The sequence below is a fragment of the Balaenoptera musculus genome, chromosome 5 (genome assembly GCF_009873245.2).
Source record: "Balaenoptera musculus isolate JJ_BM4_2016_0621 chromosome 5, mBalMus1.pri.v3, whole genome shotgun sequence".
Taxonomy (NCBI): Eukaryota; Metazoa; Chordata; class Mammalia; order Artiodactyla; family Balaenopteridae; genus Balaenoptera; species Balaenoptera musculus.
The window spans coordinates 50,773,624-50,791,856 of record NC_045789.1 but is presented as its reverse complement, the minus strand read 5'-3'; the positions used below and the strand labels follow the sequence as shown (position 1 = coordinate 50,791,856).

Genomic DNA, 18,233 nt, shown 5'->3' with positions numbered 1-18,233 from the left:
CTGACTCTGTAAGCAGATAAGGTAGGGGGTGAACTAGGCATGGCTTCCTTGATGTAAGAGAAGCCATTTTTGCCCTAAGCCATTTTGTGATCTAAGCCTGCCTACGATGCTTGCCCTTGAACAGGTCTCTGTAATCAATGATCATAAGGGGATGCAGGAACGAAGGAAATGCAGTCAAGAAACAACAGTTCAGAGATAAAAGCGTCCTAGTTCCTCCTCAAGGGATATACGTAACAATCTGATACATCATCTTTGAGTTCTGAAGGCACTAAGGCCCCCACCCAGGTGTAGGATGGTAACGACACACTGAGACCTCAGATAGGTCAGAGCCTAAGGAATGATGATGTTAACCTTTTCCGACCCTTGGGAGCTTGGACTGTCGACCTTTGCCCCAATTCTGTGCTGAATTCTCCTCTGCTCTAGCCCCTTCGTGAATGTGCACATATCCTTAGCTTAAAACTTCCCCAATTTTGCAGTTCGGGGAGACATTCCTTTTGGAAAATCCCCCGTGTCCTCCTTACTTGCTGCAAGTAATAAATCCTTTCTTCTCCTGATCTTTGGCTTGTTCGTGTCTCTTGGCTGGACACCCACCAAGAGGCAAACCCAGTTCAGGTAAAAACTCCAGGTAGTATCAGAACTGAACTAAATTGTAGGACACTCAGTTGGTGCCTGCAAAGAACTGGAGAACTGCTTGGTATGGAGAACACACACACACATTTGGTGGCCAAAAGGGTTCTGTGGGTAGTGTATAGAGGAAACAGAATTTTCCATTAGTTGTGAGTTTTTCTTTCAAATCCATTCTGCTGTGATGAGATATTCCACTTTAAATTTTCTACTTTTTCTGACCATCGCTTTCCTGCAAGTTGGGAATATCATGATGTCTGGTAATGTCAACATACGTCGTGTTTTTTCAGTGCAGCCATAGTGTCATTGCATAATAAACACAATGTTTTGCCATCTAATTCAATAACAAAATAATCCATACTCTACTGTGCTTTAAAAGTATGACATCTGAAATCCACTTTTCTTATTTTGACTGGATGTGAACCGGTAATAAAAAATAAAGTGTCGCAGTAGGGCAGTACACATGAAATGCTGTGGAGTTACAACTGTATCACTAAGATCTGTGTGCTGAGCAGAGTATGAAGTACTGTGACATAAAACCTCTGTCACAACCACTCAGCTCTGCAGTTGAAGCATGAAAGCCGCAGACAAGACATAAACAAACATGGCTGTGCTCCAGTAAAACACTGAAATGTGAACTTCATATAATTTTTATGTGTCACGAAATACTATCTTTTCATTTTTTTTCAATCATTTAAGAATGTAAAAACTACTCTCGGCTTTCAGGCTGTACAAAAAAGGGCAGCGAGCTAGATTTGTGGCCCATGGGTCCTCAATTTCAGGATGCCTGATTTAAACCATCATATGACTATAAAAACTGTGTGGCATAGGCTGAAATACATTCAATTCTCATTATTCACGGCAGTTTTGTTCTATAAAGCCTCCCATCACTCTTAGAGGAAATTCAGAGTTAGGTTCCTTCAAGCCTTTGGTCACAACAACCAATTTCATCAACCGATCAAGACATAATCATGTCCTCTGTGTGTTTCTGTTTAAAGACACCTTATGTAATATATACTGTTGATTCATTAACACTGAACTCACGGCCAGTAGCACCGTAACTCACACTGGGAAGAGGCTCACCTAACACACATTTTCTCTGTGAGGGCATCACAGTCTCCTTTGTACTCAGTGCTTGGGGGCCAGCTGAAACACAGAAATCATCAACAAAAGTGTAAAAAAGAGAAAAACACGGCACTAAATAGACCACAAGAAGGACACATGTTTACAGCATGAGAGCTGAAACAAAACGCAGTGTCACTTGATTTGACTGCTGCTGGGAATGTGTGCACTGGTCTCATTTTTTGCTGCTCTGAGCATGCAGCCACATGTCTGCTAGTAACAGCAAAAACATCACGAGCATTTTACAAATAAATTTTAGTGCATAGGTGAATTCACAAATATGAAACTGTGAATAATGAGGACCGACTGTATTTTAAAGTAAAGTAACACATTATGATGTAGATAGGTGACAGTTAAAGATAAGGAAGAAGATATTTCATTTTAAAATCTCTACTTGGTTGTGACTGTAATTTTAAATGGGAATTTCTGGTTTTCACTTGCATCCCAAAATGGAACATCTGTATTTGAAAACTCATATAAGCACAACTGAAGCTTCTATAATGAAACCACAAAAGGAGTTTCCTACCTATAGCAACACATGGGACACATTTTGAATAACATGGAATAAGAAGCTGTTAATTCTCTCAGATACAGAATTCATATTTTTAATACTCCTTACCCTCAGAAGCATCCATCACTCACAGAAAAGCCAGGAAGTTTGAGGTTATAATTAGAAGAAATTCCTCAAATTATCAATTGTACTACCGTTGGAACATGCAGAAATGCAGCTGCAATGAAAGGCATATAGTTAGGTATATTTCATATTCCAGTTTTAAGTTTCCCCAGAGAGCTACAATTTAGCCAGAAGACAAAAACCAAAGCTAAATTAAATACAATGCTGCCTTCTCAACTAAGGAAAAACAAATATAACTGCCATATCAGGGATACAAAGGAAGAGGAGCATGACCGTAAAATTTTCTCAAAATAGGAAAGATAGAAATGGGGCATTTTCCCTAGAGGCTTCTTTTTCAAGAAATTCTTGGCCCCCTGGAGTCTAGCAGGGACTTTCAAGGATAGAAATTTCTTTTTTGTTGCCTTAGACAGAATAACTCAGTAACAGTGGCTGCTTTTTTAAAAATTATTTATTTATTTATATTTATTTTTGGCTGCACTGGATCTTCGTTGCTGCACACGGGCTTTCTCTAGTTGCATCAAGCGGGGGCTACTGTTCGTGGCGGTGCGCAGGCTTCTCATTGCAGTGGCTTCTCTCGTTGTGGAGCACGGGCTCTAGACATGCGGGCTTCAGTAGTTGCAGCACACAGGCTCAGTAGTTGTGGCTCACGGGCTCTAGAGCACAGGCTCAGTAGTTATGGCACACAGGCTTAGTTGCGCCACAGCATGTGGGATCTTCCTGGACCAGGGCTCGAACCCGTGTGCCCTGCACTGGCAGGCGGATTCTTAACCACTGCGCCACCAGGGAAGCCGGGCTGCTTTCTTAAAGCATTTATTTTGATTTTAAGGTCTTTCCATCAAGGTTTTTGTTCTCAAACACCCAGAAGTCCTGATTTTACAGAAGAAAATCAGCAGTATAGGCCAAGGCAATTAAAGGTAAGACTATCTTGCAAAACTTACATAAAAACTGGGCAGTCAAGAAGGTAGTCAGCGAGAAAACAAGGGAACAGGGTTCTCTTGTTACATATTCCTTTGGGACGGTTGTGTCGGATCTCTCTCATGTTCAAGTTATAGCAAAGCAAAAGTTACTGCTCTAGGAACTAGGCAAGGCTTCTGTGTAAAAGTACTTTCTTGGTTTAATCTCTTTTGCTGCCATTCCTCAGCTGGTAATGTTTTTCTTTTTTTGTGGTAATTGCCAGGCCTTGTGGTTGCTATGGACAGGAATCAACCAGGATCAAAGTGCTTTTATGTACAGTCCTGTCAACAGAAAAATTCATCAACCGTTTAAGAAAAATATGGAAAATTTTCAAGCCAATTTGAGGGTTATAATCTGAGAGATAGACTTTCAGAAAGCTCCGGGGACTGTTCTGCCAATTAGCGGTCAAAGCACAGTTATGTACGTTTTTGAGACAAAGGGTTTAGTTTATGTCAAATGATGTATTATTAACAGTTTACACGATCCAGACCTACAGGTACAAAGCAAATAGTGGGTCATGAGTCATCATGGTCCCTTACAAGAAGGAAGGTTATCTCCTAAGAGTCAGTGCCCCTTAATGAGATTAAGGAATGTTATCTCCTAAAGAGCTCTGGTTAATGCAGAGGCACAATACCTGCTAAAGGGGAGGCAGGAGGCCCAAAGGGACAAAGAAAAAATTTATGTTTACACTTTTCTCGTCTTGCCATCAAACATGAATTTTATTTCATCAGTTCTTAACTGAGACTGTGGAAGGTCTTAGGTGAAACAGATATGAAGCCTAGGCTTTCTGAGTATACGGGTGGAGAACTGTGGGGAGGACCTTCTTTTGTAGGACCTCAGGGGCAATCCCTAAATCTATCCCTTAAAAGAAAAATTTGAAAGACATATATCTTATAATATCAAATACATTCAATAGCATCTTCCTCTTGGTGCATAAGCAGCATAAAGATTTTGTTAACAGCATCCACAGAAAACAAATATACCAGTAAACATCATTAGATATTTTACCTGACAATAAGAGTTCCAAAACAGCAATGCAATATTAACAAGAGCAATACAATTACCAAATAAAGTTCAAAGTTTTCTAATAGTCCTTTTTACTTTGAAACTGTATTCCACAAATGACTACAGTCAATATGTTCAAGAGTCACAGAATCATTCCCTCTCTGTGGCTATGTTAGTCCTTATCTAATGAAGTCTGGTTCAGCTGTTTGTTGGGATTCTAGCTGCTGACAGTTTGAAGCTCTTAATGGTTGTGGCTTTGGGGCTAGGAGACAGAAGGGTCTACTGTACTTTGAGATGACAGGAAAGACTCAAACAACTCTGTCTCCAGAATTCTGCACAAGCTTATTTCACAATTATGTGATCTACCTACGTTCTCTAATGACTGAATACACAACGTTCATATGCATGCTCTCTGGCTGAATAAGATGATTCTTCACCTACTACTTAATTTCTAGTAATAGTGTAACTAATGTATCTTCATGTATTCAGTCATTATTTTTAAAACTTGCTAAATACTATCCTGATCTTTTGAGCTTTTAAAATTTACTTTGATCCTTTTTTCCAAGCTATGAAATTATGAATTTTGTAATATATAAGATCCTCAGACCAATTTAATGTTATGTATTATCATACCAAGGTGTACAGGTCTAAAGGAGTCTCCCAATTAGCATAACCTTGACCCTAGTACCAGTTTTTCACTTTCTTAAAGGATTAACAGAGATATTGGGTTCCTTCATATTCTATATGATTAGCTTAAGATTTTCTACTTTGGGCTCTAGCAGTACTTAGTTCTATGCTCTGTATTCCAGACTTCTTAAATTATAGAGAAAGGAAATGTACACCCTTTGTATCCTTTCAGAGCAAGACTGAGAAGCAACACTACCTACCCTACTAGGTACTTTCTTCCATGCGTGGACTACTCCACTGCATGTATCTCAAGTCCTTTTCATTTTAAAATCACACATTAACTCATCATCAATGTATGTTCCATTAGAATAATACTTATTAACCAGGAATTACCAGAAGGGGGGGGTCAATAAAGGCCTCCATGTTGTGAGTTTCAGGGCTTTTCTGAAGAGAAAACCATGGCTTTATTAAATGATCAAACGGGTCTATGATCCTCCACACCCCCAAAATTTTAAGAATCACTTCATTGGATTCTTTTATTTTATAAAACTTCTCTAGTCCTGTTCTCCAAAGTTCTAGCACCTTTCGCAAGTTGTAATTTTACAAACAGGGCCCGACACTTTGATCCCACTTTTATATAATTGAACATACTACATTTTTAGCACATAAAAGATTTTAAGTACTGTCAAATATATCTGGATTATATCTTAATCCACAGTACTTCACAGAGCTGATGATTTTAAAAAGCAAATTAAACCATATCTGAATTTCTAAATCTTCTAAATACATTAACAGTGAAACTTGTAATTGTTTCAAAATTACTAGAAAGTATGTCATTTTCTTGAAATGAACTTGGCGTAAAAGGCAGCAAAGAGGTCTTTATAAGGAGTGTCTGAATCTGACTTGGTCAACGGTATTCGACAAAGTTGGCGAAATCTAGGAGAACGCAGCAGCAAGTTCTGTGCAAGGCCCATGAGGCTGGAGCATAACCAGTAGAGAACAAGCGACTGTAAAGAGAAGAAAGGACGTGGAAGTTAGCATCTCTCCGTTCTCCAAGGACACCAGTGTCTAGAAATAGGTAGGCAATAAAAAAAAAAATTACAATCTCTGTAAATATAAGTACACCAGGACTGACCAAGACCTTCAGTAGCTATTAGATACCTGTGACAGATCTAACAGACAGGTAAGAAAGTTGACAGGAAGACTCAAAAGCAAAAAGAAACAAAAAGGAGAGGTATTCATGACAGAAAGTGGATGACAGAGAACAGCTCCCAAGCAGAGGTCCAAGAGAGATCTCACCTCCGTCTCTGGCAGTTAAGCATACTTTTTCCCCACCAAGAGTCTTGACAGGCTGCTACACTGAAGGTATGCTACTGGGGGGATGGCCATTTATCATGGCAAACTTAGCCCCCCTAGACCTATATACAGTCACCTATCTTGCAAATTTTTCCCACTAACCAGTTTCTAAGCGTAGTCAGGACTGCATTATCTTTGCCTTTTCCTGGGACAAAGGGTCTCAGCATTATCTTCAACTTTCTTTTTTACTACCATTCAGATTGACTTATTTAGGTCAAAGACTAAGTTCTATGGCCTCTCAAAACATTCCCGTACATACATACATCTTTCCCAAGCCTTTCTTTGGCATCAGAAGGTAATCAGTCCCCAGAGGCAAGACCATGTGGTGGTTGAATCCAGGTCCCGGAGTCAAACTGCCTGAGTTTGAAATCTATTTATTTAACTTTGGGTACGTTATTTTTCTTGTTTCAGTTTTCTCTTCTATAAAATGGAGACAGAACTGTACTCACCTCAAAGAGATGCTGTGAGGAATAAATGAGAAAATTCAGGTAGAGTGGTAAGCACAGTATGTGGCCCATATTAAGCACCTGCATTTGTTCCAGAGCAAGTTTTTAAGGGCAGTAAGCAATACATCCTTAAAGGCAGGTTAGCACAGTAGTTAAGAGTAAGAGCCAAACGGCCTGGAAGTGTGTTAGACTCTGCCACTTAAAAGATGAGTAACCTTGATGAGTTACTTATCCTCTCTGTGCCTCAGTTTCCTCAGCAGTAAAGTGGAGATTATTATAGCTCCTACTTCAGTGCATTGTTGGGAGAAATATTTGTACTAATATATGTAAATGATTTTTAAAAGGGCCTGGTACAATGTTAATGTTGAATAAATATTAACTACCATCATCGTCAAACTTATCCATGAAGCGAACAGTATCCTGAGCCTCAACTACGTCAGGCTAAAAACTGCCTACTAAGTATCATTCTTCTTCCTTAGTAAAAAAAAATACTAATTTTCAGCAGGGTATACTGCCATCTACAAAGAAGAAAAAGAAGACTATCCTTCCCAACCTCTTCTGCAGTTAGGCACAGCCACATATTTAAGATGGAAGCACAGTGTTTGGTGGGGCGCCCGGCAAGGGTCCTGAAAGGGGCTGACTGCGCTTGAGGAACCTTTTTACTATTCTCGCAAGACAACAAGCTCCAGTGGCCATCGTGACTATCCTGCGGCCTTCAAGACCATTACAGGCTGTGGACGACGCAGCACTGAGAGAGAAGCAGGCTGCCTTTCTCAAGTCTTCACAGGGACGCTACATCAGCTCTACATTGAAATACCTAATTCAGAATTTCCTGTATTTGAGGGAATGAATTTTTGGGTACTTAAGACACTGTTTTTCAGGGCTTCCCTGGTGGCGCAGTGGTTAAGAATCTACCTGCCAATGCAGGGGACCTGGGTTCCAGCCCTGGTCCGGGAAGATTCCGCATGCTGCGGAGCTACTAAGCCCGTGCACCACAACTACTGAGCCTGCGCTCCAGAGCCTGCAAGCCACAACTACTGAAGCCTGCGCGCCTAGAGCCCGTGCTCCGCAACAAGAGAAGCCACCACAATCACAATGAGAAGTCTGCGCACCGCAACCAAGAGTAGCCCCCGCTCGCTGCAACTAGAGAAAGCCTGCCCACAGCAACAAAGACCCAACACAGACAAAAATAAATAAGATAAAATAAATAAGTTAAAAAAAAAAGCTTTAAATAAAAAAAAAAAAAAGACCCTGTTTTTCAGATCTCTATTACTCACTTTGAATCCAACCTCTCACTAAAACTTTACTGCTCCTATTTTACTTGATCTGGGGGTTTCCTCAGTTATAATTGGTATTATTTCTCCTTAGAAATGCAGTGAATTTGTATTGTTCTGTTTTTACAGAGTATTTTATAACAATATTATCATTACATGAAAAGTACTATAACAGACACTTGTCATTTCCTTAATTCTCACAGACATTATGGTGTCTATTTTAGAAACAAGGAAACTTATTTTACACAGGATTAATGATGGTACTATGTCTAAGTGACAGCTTCAAAACATTTAACATTTCATTGAGCCCATGGACACCGCCAAGTAAGCTTCGTTGAAGTCTCCCCCATCTACTGCCGTCATGTCTAAGTCGGAGTCTCCCAAAGAGCCCAAACACCTGCAGAAGCTCTTCATCGGAGGTTTGAGCTTTGAAACAGCCGATGAGAGTCTGGGGAGCCATTTTCAGCAAAGGGGAACGCTCCCAGATTGTGTGGTAACGAGGGATCCAAACACCAGGCGCTCCAGAGGCTTCGGGGTTGTCACGTATGCCACTGTGGAGAAGGTGGATGCAGCCATGAAGGCAAGGCCACACGAGGTGGATGGGAGAGTTGGGGAACCAAAGAGGGCCGTCTCAAGAGAAGACTCTCAAAGACCTGGTGCCCACTTCACTGTGAAAAAGATTTTTGTTGGTGGCATTAAAGAAGACACTGAAGAACATCACCAAAGAGATTATTCTGAACAGTACGGGAAAACTGAAGTGACTGAAATCATGACTAACCAAGGCAGTGGCAAAAAGAGAGACTTTGCTTTTCGTAACCTTTGGTGACCATGACTCCATAGACAAGATTGTCATTCAGAAATACCACACTGTGAATGGCCACAGCTGTGAAGTATGGAAAGCCCTATCTCAGCAAGAGAAGGCTAGTGCTTCATCCAGCCAAAGAGGTCGAAGTGGTTCTGGAAACTTTGGTGGTGGTCGTGGCGGTGGTTTTGGTGGGAATGACAACTCTGGTGGTGGAGGAAACTTCAGTGGTCGAGATGCCTTTGGTGGCAGCCATGGTGGTGGTGGCTATGGTGGCAGTGGGGATGGCTATAATGGATTTGATAATGACGGAAGCAATTTCAGGGGTGGCGGAAGCTACAATGATTCTGGCATTTACAACAGTCAATCTTCAAATTCTGGACTGATGAAAGGAGGAAACTTTGGAGGCAAAAGTTCTCGCCTCTATGGTGGTGGAGGCCAGTACTTCGTCAAACGATAAAACCAAGGTGGCTATGGTGGTTCCAGCAGCAGCAGGAGCTATGGCAGTGGCAGAAGGTTTTAATTACTGCCAGGAAACAAAGCTTAGCAGGAGAGGAGAGGCAGAGAAGTGACAGGGAAGCTACAGGGTACAACAGATTTGTGAACTCAGCCAAGCACAGTGGTAGCAGGGCCTAGATGCTACAAAGAAGACATGTTTTAGACAATACTCATGTGTATGGGCAAAAAAACTCGAGGACTGTATTTGTGACTTAAGTGTGTAACAGGGTATTTCAGTTTCTGTTCTGTGGAAAGTGTAAAGCAGTCCAACAAAGGTTTTCACTGTGACTTTTTTTTTTTTTTGCACCCATGCTATTGATTGCTAAATGTAATAGTCTGATCATGATGCTGAATAAATGTGTCTTAAAAAAAACAAACATTTAATTCACATTTTTTATGATGAAACATACTATTTCAGATTCCTAAGACAAGTCCTATAAAGTACTTTTATATAAATGATATAACTCTAACTACCAGCAACAAATGACTACTACTTTATGGTCTATGTGTTGGCTCTGAGCTAAGACAGCTCTATACCTGACATAGCTTTACCCATCTTAGCACTAAAGTATCCATGGAAGCAAAAGGCTAAAAATATGAAATAACTGCAAATATAACATTTCTTTTTCTATTTCTATAAAAGTTTAATTACATATAAATAGGGACAAGTATACGTATCTCATAAAACTGTTATGAGATTAAACAATATTACATATGAACCCATACAAACCTAGCACAAAGTTTTGTTTCTTTTTTCAGTGCTAAAATTCCTTGGACTAGTCTATGAAGACAGAAAGAATTCAATATATCAGTTAATCAAACAGCAAATACTACGTTCATAGTACTGTGTCACGTACTTTTCAAGATTAAAAAAAAAAAAGAAAAAAAAAAGAGGAAAATGGAGTTTGGTTTAATAGGAGGGTTAAGACACATTCACGTAAAGGAAGATTAACCAATCCCCCAAGAAATATTCAGATGTCACTTGGTGATAGAGACAGTAGATTCGTTACTACAGAAACCCAGAAACCAGTAAGGGATTGAGGAAGCTCAATAGAAGAGGCAGAATCCCAGCCAGTCTAAGCTAGAAACAGAAGATTTATATTTAGCACATGCTTCGCGCAATACTGGTGCTTACTCACTGAAGGTACTGTCGCTGCAATTGGAATCATCAACACTGATACTGCACGAACAAAGTACGTAATATATGTCTGGAAACGAGACATTCCAATTTTTTGCAGAGCAAAAATCTGAAGGGGTAGAATATATAACACATGCTGATTATTGAAATGCACATTAAATGAGACAAGCTTTAAAATACAAACTGATTTTTGACTGGCCTCTACCTATATTTTAAGAAAAGCAATAAAAATTAAAAATAAAACTGACAAATTTATGTACAATTCTTAAATGGAACTTTAAATAACAGCAATAAAGAGATTCATCTATACTAAACAGTATCACAGCACAATTTTTACAAGTCAATGTTTTTTAAAGATTGTGTGTAAAACTGAAGTCCCTTCAAGATAGGTATTATGTATGAATCCCTGTCCTTGTTTTTTAGCACCTAAACACAGGACCTGGCATAAAGAAGGAACTTAACAGGTATCTCAAAGGTTTGTGATCTGTCTACGTGGAGTACGGAAAAGAACCAAGGCTAGGAAAGGCAGTTATGGTTTATGAATTACTTATTTAAGAGGCAGCATAACTTAATGATTACGAGCACAGATTCTACACTCAAACTACCTAGATTCACAAGGCAGCCCTGCATTCAGTGGTTATGTGACTTTGCACAAGTTACTCAACCTTTCTGTGCCTTACCTTCTGCACCTTAAAATGGGGGTAATAGTAGCACCGACATCACAGGATTATTTTAAGAAGTAAATGAGTTAATTCATGTAAATTGCTTACAATAGTGCCTGGCACATGGTGAATGTTAAGTAAGAACAGGCTTTTATTAAACTTTTGCATTCTGGGTCGTTAGATGGAATAAAAGAAAGACTAGAGGACTGACACTATTCACTGTGACCCTGTGTTATCGATTCTTTCTTTCTAAGAAACATTCACTAATTACCAACCACGTTAACAGAACTGTGCTAGATGCTCTTAGGCTAACACACTTAGACTACACATAGAGTCTTTCCTCAGGAAAACTTCACCCAAGACCTCAGAGTATCATCCTCACTTTTCTCGTCTGAAAAAATAAGGGGTGTATTAGATTTCCCAAACAGAGAGCAGTGGATATGAGGTCTGTGAAATCTCAACTGAGTTAGGTCTTTTCTAAGGTTTCTTCTAGCTCAAAGAGTCTATGTTCTACTCAGAGTCTGAGAACAGTTCTTTATGGAATAGGGGTCATATTTTATATGTATGTTTCTCCACTCCATCTTATAAAGAAGTTCTATGACTTTTCTAAGGTTGTGTAACTAAAAAATGGCAGTCAGGTACTGACCACCTACAAATGACATATTAAACATATATACAAAACATCAATATATTGTGGGAAGAAAACCAGATTCATTAGGCATCTTAACTGCTGTCTTTACCAAAAAGCAAATCACAAAACTGTATGTATTAGAATCATATAATTTTAAAGCTAAACGACATTTTGGAAATGTTCTAATTCAGCTCTCTTATTTTAATTATGAGCATTCTGACCCCCAGAGATGTTAAGGAACTGGCCTAAGACAGTTTATCAACAGCTGATCAGCGACCAAAACTAAGGAGTCCCAATTTTAGCTCAGAGCTATCACCACCAACTCAAATACGTTTACATTTGAGGTCAGAACAGCAACAACAAAAACCCCAATGATTTAAATGGCAAGCAAATCTCAGTTAAAACCACTGACCTCCACTATTAATAAATTGATGACACCAATGGAGACAGGCAGAATCCAAGTGGAATCCAGGGCAGTGAGGTCAGGAAACCATAGGACCCCACCGGTAGCTAACTGCTCCTGAACAGAAAAACCTGCTGAAACATTTTTATAAGTAAAACAAAAGAATTTCTAAAAGAGCAGAGGGAAGTAATTCCAATAAGGTGTTCCTCACACTAAAGATCTGCACTTTTTATTTAGGTTATTTTCATTCCACAACATAAGTTAGTTCTTCCTGTACTGAGAAAGAGGCAAGAAGCTTTCTGTAGTAAACAGATGTAGAGACAATAAAGATACGTAGCAGTAATCTTTTCAGACTTAAATTTAAAAAATTTTAAAAATTAGACTTTCTTTCAAGTCTATTTAGATTACTTTCTGGTTAGAAATGCCTTTAAATGAAAGTAAAAAACAAGCCCTTTAGTTTATAACCTTTCTTAATTAATGTTTACACTTATAACTGTGAAAGCTTTTCTGGCTTCTTAAATTTATAAATAGAAAAAATTCTTGGCCAGGAAAACGTATTATGGAATTATAACACTAATTTTATCATGACCTCCTAGAAGCAGTACTAGTGACGTCCTTCCTAGATTGATTTGTTTTCTCAACACAGCTAGTTTGCTTTACACTTAATATTTTAAATTCTATATCCTTGTAAGGGAGATGATAAAAGTGTATTCTAGTTATGAGAAGTATGGATGTTTTTTATTTTTTGCTTGGTTTTTTCTTTTTTTTAAGAGTACAAAGACAATGTTATTAGAAAACGTATTCAGGGGAAACAGACTTCAATAATAACTACCTTCTGAATGTGTGGCCCCTGTGCTAAAATTCCGGAGAGCAACAGACATGAATATCCACATTGGAAGCTGAATCCAGACCAACACAGTGGCTTTGAAAGGGTGGCAGTTATCCCGAACATACAGCTCTGAAACAAGCCTCCGCATAGTCTTTAGATAAGTGAGCCTAGTTTGAGGGAAGAGGGAAAAAGGGAAAGGAGAAAATGTCATTTGACTACTAGCAGTGCTTCATCCCCACAGCACAAACACACCCGTGCTGTGGTTACTGGCTAAAGGATTTATGCAGGATTTTTGGTTGTCGTAAGCTATACCACGGGGCTGCCTAAACAAAAGGCAAATAAAGCCTTTTACTCAAAGTTCTTTTGCAATGTACGCAAATTGCATTAACAATTTGATAAATCTGACACTGTCAGACTACAGTCTTTGCTTCTGGTGATCTCTGGCAAACTAGGCTTTGAGGAGGGAAATTTCACTACTAACATGGTATGACCACAATTTAAATCACAAATACTAGAGGTGAAAGCACATTTTACTCGTATCTCTCCACTCCAGCCAATCACTTGATCCCCGAACATACCTTGCAATGTGGTTCTGTACTGTGTATGCTCTTGGCCCGTCAAAATGGTCTTCACTCTTCAATCAACTCTTTCATAAAGACTTTCTTACTCTGTTTCTCTATTAACCATATTAGTTATTTCTGTTCCTAAGTCCCACTTTCTAGACTATAGTATTGGGTCTTCTTTAAATCTCTCATAGCATGTTTTGTACAAGGCTGGTTTTCAATAGGTTTGTTGAATTTAATCAAATTATAATGTACTGAATTAAGACAGTATACGGAGACATTGCAGGCTCTTTGTAACTCAGCCTCTGCCTACTTTTCCAACTTTATTTCCTGTTACTCTTCTTTAGACACCTGTATATTCTGGTCCCTCGAATGACTGGGGTCATCCAACAAATCAGACTTCCACATCAGCATGCCTTTGGAAGTTATTATATCATCTGTGTGGACTGCCCAGTTTCCTGGCTGTTCACCTGACAACCTCCCTTTCACGCTTCAAAACCCAGCTCCATTGAAAATGCAGGAAACCTCAGATATGTCTTCCTAGAAAGCCACTCATCTGTTTAAGGATGTGTCTGGACAATCATCCTGCCGGTGCTGCATAAGCAAGGTGCCACAGTCTTGTCTAGGCTGCATTTACAACCCAGGTGAGCAGCTACTAATCTGTTCTTCTGGTCTAGAGCTGTAGTCCTCAGATTTCCCTGATCAGTAAAACTTCAAAACTATAGGTTTACCAACTTTCTATTTTAGCAAGTAAAGACATTAAGCTGTAAAAATGATTTTTTTTAAATGTCAGGTCTTTTTAACTCTATATAAGAGGAACACAATTTCATACTGAAGATAGTTGGCCAATTTACACCTATATAGATGAAAATATATGGAGAGCTATATATATATATTACATATTCATACTAAAAAACCCTTATTCTTCTCATTGCTGTGAACTGGTGAACACTTTGTCACAGTCTAGTAAGGATCAGAATTTGGGACACTGACTAAGCAGAACTAGCTAGGCTGATAGAAGGAGGTGGACTTAGAAGTTCCTAGTGGATGACTGCAGGCATAGAACGGTGCCATGGTCAAGCACCCTTGGGCAAGGGCTTTCTAAGAGCCCAGGCAGACAACTACACAGGGTAACCACAGCAGAATGACAACACCTTGCCTATCCAGCTGCTTTTACCATGGCATTCATACTTTCTACCTCCCCATTCCTTTGGGCTACTACCTGCTATATGTTGTCAAAAGGTCAAGTTTGTAAATAACCTGTATCATTTGTTGACTAAAATCCCAACAACTGTCACAGTATCATCCTGTGAAGCCTTTCCTGACTTTCCGTGATGACCCAACTCTTGTACATAATCTTTGGTACAGTACTTAGTTCAGTCATTATTTGATTACGTGTCTGTCTTTTTCAGTAGCCTGAAGTCCCTTAAGGACAAGGAACTCTCTCTTCTTGTTTCTCTTATTTTTTTTGCTTTCAGTCTAGTATATAAAACTACCATGCCACATAAACTTATTAAAATATTAAAGAGAAAAAAGAACTACTTTGCTGCTAAAGCTACAGAATACCAAAACCTATAATAAATATCACTTATACATTATATATATGTATATATATTTTCATGGTCTTATATGCACAGAATTAGCTTACCTGGCAGCTCTTTTGGACCACCCCAACTGATTTGCACGAACTGCAACTTCTTGGTTAAGATGCCTTGCAATGTTTTTTATTTCTGGCTGCAAATTTTCCACCTAGCTAAAGAAAAAGTAGACTTTGTTATGAGAACATAAAAGATCTTTATTCATAACCATTCATAATTTCACTCTCTATCCCCTCAGCTCATTTAAAAATGTGGTTTACTGGTCATGTCAAGAAACCCTAAGTCTGCGTATAAGATGTTAATTTAAGATTTCCTCAGTTGCAACCAAATTCAAACTCCATCTTGTACATCAGTATGATCTTGGACAAATTATTTAACCTCTAAAGTCCTGTTCTCTCATATATAAAACGTATATCAGCACCTACTTCACAGGGTTATCATAAGGATTATATAAGAACTACACTCTGCACTTTAATGTTTCAATTCCTGGATTTCCCAGTAATGTCAACTGAGGAAACAGAAGTCTATTAAGAGTCAATATGCTCTGTGGCAGTCACAGAGCCACCAAAAATTGCATTTACTTCTGCCCTGTGTTAATTCCTTTTTGTAAAGTAGCTCACTGCCTTACTGGTACTGATGACTAACACCAAGCACTCCGGGAGTACCTGGCGACCTTAAGCCCCGGGTAGACGTCGACCACTCCTCACCACCGAACCGGGTCCACGCACGGCTCGGCGCCCCTCACCTTGGCCAGGATGTAGTGCTGGTAGGCGGCCAGGGGAAGCGTGACAGCGCCGCGCAGGGCCACGGTGGTGAGGAGAATGCTGCCCCACCAGGGCAGGCCCGAGGCTGTGTGCGCAAAGAGCAGCACGTCCTCGGCGCCCTGCACCGGCGCCGACGTAGCCAGGGCTTCGTACCAGCCACCCGCGCCACTCGGGCCAACTGCAGAGACTGATGCCACCGCCCACAATGGCAGAGCCGAGGGCTTGGGGCCGCCGGTGGGGGCCGGTGCGGCCGGTGGGCCCAAGCCCCGGAGCTGCAGGGCAGGCCGCGGCTGCAGCCACCTAACGCTCAGCCGACACAGCATCTCTGCACACTACTGTATCCAGCACGCGGACGACACGGACTAGCTGCGCCTACCGCTCCGCCGAGGCCGCTACGCGCATGCGCCGGCGACCCCGGGCGTAAAGATGGCGGGAGCCCGCCGGCAGCCATAATTGACTTCCCCAGTCACACCAGTGACGTCTTGCGTCGCAGTAGAGATGACGCAGGAGGTAGGGAAGTCCCGCCTTTCCCACGCGGCACTAAGCAAGCCTACTGCGCACACGCGAAACTTTCGCGCTGCTCCGGTGGAGCTCCTCAGAGGCTCGACCGGAATTGCAGAGTCGGGGGCGGGGCTTACTGCCCGGGGCGGGGCTTGCTGCCCGGGGCCGGGAGAGGTGTTTTCTGGGAAGCGCTCACCTTGGAAAGTTGGTCTTCGGGTTGTGCCTTTCCGTTCTTTTTCACTTAAACTAATCGGGTCACGGTTTAAGTTTTAACCTTATGTGATCAGGAGGTAGTCCCCCACGTCTTTTTGTGCGCCCCAATTGCTTCCGCTAGAGATTGAGATAGATTATACTACCCAGGAGTCAACATGTTGCTGAAATGCCAGTTTGGAGAAAGGCGTGTGTTTCTGGATTGTTTTAATCAACAACCTTTATGCACTAGGCATAGTTTAGTCTGTGGTATAAAGAATTGGCTCATCTGTCCTAATAGACATCTTCAGGCCCAGCTTAAGCGTTTTCTTTCATCATAAAGAGCAGCAAAACACCTTATGTTAAGGGTGAAGTACCATCTCCTGAGTTAAGGGGAATTATCACTGGCAGCGCGGTGAATTCTTTACTGGAGCTTAACACATATCCTATGTAAGCTTTCAAGAGCCTGAACAGCAACATTAGGTGTCTTCTGATTAAAAGGAATAGGCTAAATGTACATGGACTAATTTTTGGCTTTCTGTTCCTGGCAAAAGCAAACACGGGAATGACATGGAGTTTCCTAAAAGAAGGGTCACCCCTACACCCAGAGGCCAAATTGTGTTGTGAGGAATAAAACGTTGATTAAAACGAAGGCTCCAACCAATGTTGGGGTAATGTCAAACTGAAGCTACTGTTCTTGCTTCATTATGCAGCTACCCAAGGGTACCAGATATACCCTTTCCTCTGGATTCTGGAAGTCATCTTCCTTCAAATTGGCTGATAAATCCATGCATGAATTTTTGAATGTTAACACACACATCCCAATATATGTTATACATAGAATTTCCTTTTTAAAAGTAAAAACCTATCAGTCTATCTCCCTATCCGTTTGTCAAGTTAAAACAAGCAACCTGTTGCTACTGACTACTGATTTAAAGTGGAAAGGAACTTTAGAGGGAAATATCTTGGCCTAAAGATTGTGAGAGTAAAGAAGCAACTTCTATGCTGCTGCATTCCTCTCCTCCCAGAGAACTGATGACATTAGGAGTTGGCCCTTCCACAGTGGCACATAAGCTTAGGGAATCTGATCTTTTGATATCCAGGAGAAAAGGAGTTGATTAAAGGATAAAGATCCTAAAGTGAAAAATTCATATTTATGCATTCACTGTTCATATAATTTAAATCAAGAGTTTGTCAAGCTATTCCTCAAACTCCTAAGACTTCCTTCTGTTGAGCTGTATCAGTAGTCGGGGCTGGGACCTCTTCAACCAGTGTAGGTCCACCCTTTCTGCTACATTTTGGGGTCACAAATTACATTCTCATTTACAAATGTTCCATTGTTTTAAGTTTGAATATTGTGAGGTAAATAAAATTTATGAATATTTAACTTGCTAATTTCATATACATAAACATACATTTTAAAATTTGGATAATGGGGATGATCAGAACTGGCTGCCTACTTGGTAGAGAATGTCAGGAAAAGTATGTCAATTATAAAGACCAATGCAAAAGAAGTGTTAGCACTCATGTATATGTATGTACTGGTAACAAACATTGTGATACCTTGTATCTTTTGAGTTGCAGAGTACAGTACAAAATGACCATGCAAATAT

The 18,233-nt window shown here is 40.3% G+C and overlaps 1 protein-coding gene and 1 pseudogene across 3 annotated transcripts; one reads left to right on the top strand and one right to left on the bottom strand.

The window, feature by feature from the left end:
* Positions 1–3,125: 3,125 nt before the first annotated feature.
* On the bottom strand, positions 3,126–16,357 carry LOC118896104 (cytochrome c oxidase assembly protein COX18, mitochondrial). 3 transcript variants are annotated; one of them, XM_036853878.1, is made up of 6 exons: positions 15,912–16,357; positions 15,217–15,317; positions 13,009–13,172; positions 12,186–12,310; positions 10,482–10,589; positions 3,126–3,615 (listed from the first exon to the last, which is right to left on the bottom strand). In XM_036853878.1, the coding sequence occupies exons 1-6, from the start codon at positions 16,251–16,253 to the stop codon at positions 3,604–3,606; spliced, it is 852 nt and encodes a 283-aa protein (XP_036709773.1). In that variant the 5' UTR covers positions 16,254–16,357; the 3' UTR covers positions 3,126–3,603. The 3 variants fall into 3 exon arrangements, with proteins under 3 accessions (XP_036709773.1, XP_036709771.1, XP_036709772.1); XM_036853876.1 differs by lacking the exon at positions 3,126–3,615 and adding an exon at positions 5,520–5,973; XM_036853877.1 differs by lacking the exon at positions 3,126–3,615 and adding an exon at positions 5,520–5,973 and having other exon boundaries at positions 12,186–12,307.
* Positions 8,000–10,463, top strand: LOC118896105 (annotated as a pseudogene).
* Positions 16,358–18,233: the final 1,876 nt, after the last annotated feature.